This window comes from Oncorhynchus kisutch, unplaced genomic scaffold (genome assembly GCF_002021735.2).
Source record: "Oncorhynchus kisutch isolate 150728-3 unplaced genomic scaffold, Okis_V2 scaffold3983, whole genome shotgun sequence".
Classification (NCBI taxonomy): domain Eukaryota; kingdom Metazoa; phylum Chordata; class Actinopteri; order Salmoniformes; family Salmonidae; genus Oncorhynchus; species Oncorhynchus kisutch.
This window is the reverse complement of record NW_022265928.1, coordinates 225,832-232,500: the sequence shown is the minus strand read 5'-3', so window position 1 is coordinate 232,500 and position 6,669 is coordinate 225,832. Positions and strand designations below refer to the sequence as shown.

The 6,669-nt window shown below is 48.6% G+C and overlaps 1 protein-coding gene across 1 annotated transcript in view; it reads right to left on the bottom strand.

Moving 5' to 3' along the window:
• The window catches only part of LOC109886068 (ELKS/Rab6-interacting/CAST family member 1), a gene marked incomplete at its 3' end in the record, with an annotated part of 138,741 nt that overhangs the window by 2,652 nt on the left and 129,420 nt on the right, over nt 1–6,669 (bottom strand). Inside the window, exons 9-10 of the mRNA XM_031821513.1 lie at nt 6,469–6,561; nt 1,160–1,327 (exon numbers count right to left, since the gene is read on the bottom strand). Coding sequence (XP_031677373.1) covers nt 1,160–1,327; nt 6,469–6,561 — 261 coding nt within the window. The remainder of the gene's footprint in view (nt 1–1,159; nt 1,328–6,468; nt 6,562–6,669) is intronic.

The window sequence follows — 6,669 nt, the reverse complement described above, 5'->3', positions numbered from 1 at the left end:
TGAATGATAGTAGAGCCCTGTCAGTAGAGTTAACACTGAACAACATACCTCTGTCTGAATGATAGTAGAGCCCTGTCAGTAGAGTTAACACTGAACAACATACCTCTGTCTGAATGAAAGTAGAGCCCTGTCAGTAGAGTTAACACTGAACAACATACCTCTGTCTCAATGTCAGTAGAGTTAACACTGAACAACATACCTCTGAATGACAGTAGAGCCCTGTCAGTAGAGTTAACACTGAACAACATACCTCTGAATGATAGTAGAGCCCTGTCAGTAGAGTTAACACTGAACAACACACCTCTGTCTCAATGTCAGTAGAGTTAACACTGAACAACATACCTCTGAATGATAGTAGAGCCCTGTCAGTAGAGTTCACACTGAACAACACACCTCTGTCTGAATGACAGTAGAGCCCTGTCAGTAGAGTTAACACTGAACAACATACCTCTGAATGATAGTAGAGCCCTGTCAGTAGAGTTAACACTGAACAACATACCTCTGTCTGAATGACAGTAGAGCCCTGTCAGTAGAGTTAACACTGAACAACATACCTCTGTCTGAATGACAGTAGAGCCCTGTCAGTAGAGTTAACACTGAACAACACACCTCTGTCTGAATGACAGTAGAGCCCTGTCAGTAGAGTTAACACTGAACAACACACCTCTGTCTGAATGATAGTAGAGCCCTGTCAGTAGAGTTAACACTGAACAACACACCTCTGTCTGAATGATAGTAGAGCCCTGTCAGTAGAGTTAACACTGAACAACATACCTCTGTCTGAATGATAGTAGAGCCCTGTCAGTAGAGTTAACACTGAACAACATACCTCTGTCTGAATGATAGTAGAGCCCTGTCAGTAGAGTTAACACTGAACAACATACCTCTGTCTGAATGACAGTAGAGCCCTGTCAGTAGAGTTAACACTGAACAACATACCTCTGTCTGAATGACAGTAGAGCCCTGTCAGTAGAGTTAACACTGAACAACACACCTCTGTCTGAATGACAGTAGAGCCCTGTCAGTAGAGTTAACACTGAACAACACACCTCTGTCTGAATGATAGTAGAGCCCTGTCAGTAGAGTTAACACTGAACAACACACCTCTGTCTGAATGATAGTAGAGCCCTGTCAGTAGAGTTAACACTGAACAACATACCTCTGTCTGAATGATAGTAGAGCGCTGCTCCTTAGCGGTCAGTGACTCCTTGAGGACCTCGATGTGCTGTTTGCTGTCTGAGAACTGGTTGGTGAGAGTCTCCAGCTTGGTCCTCATCCCCATCAGCTCTGTCTCCTTCCTGCTGAGGTCCTGCTTTACCTGATCAATCTGAGCACAGAGATAAAATCAATCAGCCCTCTAGGTTAGTATTGAGTATCTCCATTCATACATGATCAGCCCTCTAGGTTAGTATTGAGTATCTCCATTCATACATGATCAGCCCTCTAGGTTAGTATTGAGTATCTCCATTCATACATGATCAGCCCTCTAGGTTAGTATTGAGTATCTTCATTCATACATGATCAGCCCTCTAGGTTAGTATTGAGTCTGTCTATCATAGGATATTGTATCATCTATAACTGGGAATGTATTATGGGGTTAGTTAATATCTCTCCACTGTAGCTGATGGGGTTAGTTAATACCTCCCCACTATAGCTGATGGGGTTAGTTAATATCTCTCCACTGTAGCTGATGGGGTTAGTTAATACCTCCCCACTATAGCTGATGGGGTTAGTTAATATCTCTCCACTGTAGCTGATGGGGTTAGTTAATACCTCCCCACTGTAGCTGATGGGGTTAGTTAATATCTCTCCACTGTAGCTGATGGGGTTAGTTAATACCTCCCCACTGTAGCTGATGGGGTTAGTTAATACCTCCCCACTATAGCTGATGGGGTTAGTTAATACCTCCCCACTGTAGCTGATGGGGTTAGTTAATATCTCTCCACTGTAGCTGATGGGGTTAGTTAATATCTCTCCACTGTAGCTGATGGGGTTAGTTAATACCTCCCCACTGTAGCTGATGGGGTTAGTTAATACCTCTCCACTGTAGCTGATGGGGTTAGTTAATACCTCTCCACTGTAGCTGATGGGGTTAGTTAATACCTCCCCACTATAGCTGATGGGGTTAGATAATATCTCTCCACTGTAGCTGATGGGGTTAGTTAATATCTCTCCACTGTAGCTGATGGGGTTAGTTAATATCTCTCCACTGTAGCTGATGGGGTTAGTTAATATCTCTCCACTGTAGCTGATGGGGTTAGTTAATACCTCCCCACTGTAGCTGATTGGGTTAGTTAATACCTCCCCACTGTAGCTGATGGGGTTTGATAATACCTCCCCACTGTAGCTGATGGGGTTAGTTAATACCTCTCCACTGTAGCTGATGGGGTTAGTTAATACCTCCCCACTGTAGCTGATGGGGTTAGTTAATATCTCTCCACTGTAGCTGATGGGGTTAGTTAATACCTCCCCACTATAGCTGATGGGGTTAGTTAATATCTCCCCACTATAGCTGATGGGGTTAGTTAATAACTCCCCACTGTAGCTGATGGGGTTAGTTAATATCTCCCCACTATAGCTGATGGGGTTAGTTAATATCTCTCCACTGTAGCTGATGGGGTTTGATAATACCTCCCCACTATAGCTGATGGGGTTAGTTAATATCTCTCCACTGTAGCTGATGGGGTTAGTTAATATCTCTCCACTGTAGCTGATGGGGTTTGATAATACCTCCCCACTATAGCTGATGGGGTTAGTTAATACCTCTCCACTGTAGCTGATGGGGTTAGTTAATATCTCTCCACTGTAGCTGATGGGGTTTGATAATACCTCCCCACTATAGCTGATGGGGTTAGTTAATACCTCTCCACTGTAGCTGATGGGGTTAGTTAATATCTCTCCACTGTAGCTGATGGGGTTAGTTAATACCTCCCCACTGTAGCTGATGGGGTTAGTTAATACCTCCCCACTGTAGCTGATGGGGTTAGTTAATACCTCCCCACTATAGCTGATGGGGTTAGTTAATACCTCCCCACTATAGCTGATGGGGTTAGTTAATACCTCCCCACTATAGCTGATGGGGTTAGTTAATATCTCTCCACTGTAGCTGATGGGGTTAGTTATTGTGGGGATGTTTTTGCAGTGTCAGCAACGAGTGAATAAAACATAAATTATTTAGTGTGGGCGCATCAGAGAATGTGAGAAAGGGAGAGAGAGAGACAGAAAGAGAGACAGAGAGCGAAAGGGAGAGGGAGACAGAGAGAGAGACAGAGAGAGAGACAGAGAGAGAGAGAGAGAGAGAGAGAGAGAGAGAGAGAGAGAGAGAGGTTAGAACAAGCAGCTTAGTAGTCTAGTGTACATCTACAGTAGCCTGTCTAGCAGTCACCCTAGAGAAGAGGCATGCTAAAAACAACCAGGAGAAAGAGAGAGAAATACTAGAAGCCATAAACATGTTGCTGTGGTTGTTAGTGTTCACAGCTCTACTCCAACCAGCGCTGAGGGAACAAGACAGAGAACGATAGAAAGAAAGGATGACAACAGAGAGGGAAAGATGAAAGTGTCCCAGAGAGTGTAGTGTGATGCCAGACCTCTCAGTGCAGCACTGGGCAGCTCTGCCTCCCTGACCTGATGAGAGACCCAGTGACCCTATCTGACAGGGCAGCCGCCCACACAACCTGCCTTTGTAGTAACACTGTGTCTGGACTGATACGACTGCTGCCAGTCAAGTGTTTCATCCTGCTGCTGTGTTGTTGCCTTCCAAACTCTGTCCACACACTGTCAATACACACACACACACTCTTTCCAAAAGATGTCACCTCTACGTAGAGACCGTGGATCATACTGTCCTCAGGGTTACTGGTGTTTCTCTGCTAATCAATAGATCACCGCTTCTATTGAAGTTTCTGAGAGGGAAGTTTCTCATTTCCCTTCTGGAAAATGTTCTTCCTGTCCTCATACATATAGGACAGGTCTAGCAGGCCCAGGTCTAGCAGGCCCAGCAGGCCCAGGTCTAGCAGGCCCAGGTCTAGCAGGCCCAGCAGGCCCAGGTCTAGCAGGCCCAGCAGGCCCAGGTCTAGCAGGCCCAGGTCTAGCAGGCCCAGCAGGCCCAGGTCTAGCAGGCCCAGGTCTAGCAGGCCCAGCAGGCCCAGGTCTAGCAGGCCCAGGTCTAGCAGGCCCAGCAGGCCCAGGTCTAGCAGGCCCAGGTCTAGCAGGCCCAGGTCTAGCAGGCTCAGGTCTAGCAGGCTCAGGTCTAGCAGGCCCAGCAGGCCCAGGTCTAGCAGGCCCAGGTCTAGCAGGCCCAGGCCCAGCAGGCTCAGGTCTAGCAGGCCCAGGTCTAGCAGGCCCAGGTCTAGCAGACCCAGGCCCAGCAGGCTCAGGTCTAGCAGGCCCAGGTCTAGCAGGCTCAGGTCTAGCAGGCCCAGGTCTAGCAGGCCCAGGCCCAGCAGGCTCAGGTCTAGCAGGCTCAGGTCTAGCAGGCCCAGCAGGCCCAGGTCTAACAGGCCCAGGTCTAGCAGGCCCAGCAGGCCCAGGTCTAGCAGGCCCAGCAGGCCCAGGTCTAGCAGGCCCAGCAGGCCCAGGTCTAACAGGCCCAGGTCTAGCAGGCCCAGCAGGCCCAGGTCTAACAGGCCCAGGTCTAGCAGGCCCAGGTCTAGCAGGCCCAGGCCCAGCAGGCTCAGGTCTAGCAGGCCCAGGTCTAGCTCCTTCCGGCACTGATATAACTGAATAAGTAGCTGGACTAGAGGCAGTCCAAGCTTTGCAGACAACAATTATCTGGGTTTCTCTCAAGGTGAATTATCTATATTTCTCTAATTGAGAATTGATAGATTTTTCTAATAGTGAACATTCTGGGGTTTCTCTCACACCACTTATCTGAATTCTTCTTGCCTCATACTGGGGTTCCTCTCACACCACTTATCTGAGTTCATCTTGCCTCATACTGGGGTTCCTCTCACACCACTTATCTGAGTTCCTCTTGCCTCATACTGGGGTTCCTCTCACACCACTTATCTGAGTTCCTCTAGCCTCATACTGGGGTTCCTCTAGCCTCATACTGGGGTTCCTCTTGCCTCATACTGGGGTTCCTCTCACACCACTTATCTGAGTTCCTCTTGCCTCATACTGGGGTTCCTCTCACACCACTTATCTGAGTTCCTCTAGCCTCATACTGGGGTTCCTCTTGCCTCATACTGGGGTTCCTCTCACACCACTTATCTGAGTTCCTCATACTGGGGTTTCTCTCACACCACTTATCTGAGTTCCTCTAGCCTCATACTGGGGTTCCTCTCACACCACTTATCTGAGTTCCTCTAGCCTCATACTGGGGTTCCTCTTGCCTCATACTGGGGTTCCTCTCACACCACTTATCTGAGTTCCTCTAGCCTCATGCTGGGGTTCCTCTAGCCTCATACTGGGGTTCCTCTGGCCTCTTACTGGGGTTCCTCTTGCCTCATACTGGGGTCCCTCTCACACCACTTATCTGAGTTCCTCTAGCCTCATACTGGGGTTCCTCTTGCCTCATACTGGGGTCCCTCTCACACCACTTATCTGAGTTCCTATAGCCTCATACTGGGGTTCCTCTTGCCTCATACTTGGGTTCCTCTCACACCACTTATCTGAGTTTCTCTTGCCTCATACCGGGTTTTCTCTCACACCACTTATCTGAGTTCCTCATACTGGGGTTCCTCTCACACCACTTATCTGAGTTCCTCTTGCCTCATACTGGGGTCCCTCTAGCCTCATACTGGGGTTCCTCTAGCCTCATACTGGGGTTCCTCTTGCCTCATACTGGGGTTTCTCTAGCCTCATACTGGGGTTCCTCTAGCCTCATACTGGGGTTCCTCTTGCCTCATACTGGGGGTTCTCTAGCCTCATACTGGGGTTCCTCTAGCCTCATACTGGGGTTCCTCTCACACCACTTATCTGAGTTCCTCATACTGGGGTTCCTCTCACATCACTTATCTGAGATCCTCTTGCCTCATACTGGGGTTTCTCTCACTCCACTTATCTGAGTTCCTCTAGCCTCATACTGGGGTTCCTCTTGCCTCATACTTGGGTTCCTCTCACACCACTTATCTGAGTTTCTCTTGCCTCATACCGGGTTTTCTCTCACACCACTTATCTGAGTTCCTCATACTGGGGTTCCTCTCACACCACTTATCTGAGTTCCTCTTGCCTCATACTGGGGTTCCTCTAGCCTCATACTGGGGTTCCTCTAGCCTCATACTGGGGTTCCTCTCACATCACTTATCTGAGTTCCTCATACTGGGGTTTCCTCTCACACCACTTATCTGAGATCCTCTATCCTCATACTGGGTTTTCCTCTCACAGCGGTCACATGGGTATTCTCTTTAGCGAGGGTCAGCAAGGCAAGGCTGCTGTGTTGTGGAGGTCAGAAAGGTTCTACGAGGTTAAAAGGTCAGAGTTGACAGGTTAAAGAGAGAGAGCGAGCGCTGTGTAGTCCTTCCTTACGGCAGACACTTCCTGCTGCAGGTCGGCAGCCTTCTGCTTAAGCTCCTCCCCCTGGACCTCTCTCTGAGACAGCTCCTCCTTCAGCTGCTCTACCTGTCAGGAGAGTCAGTTACCTGGCTGTTACCAGGACGATAAGCACCACCACCAATCAGGAGCCATGATGTAGGCAACACAGGGCCAATCAGTAACCAGCTTTTGGAC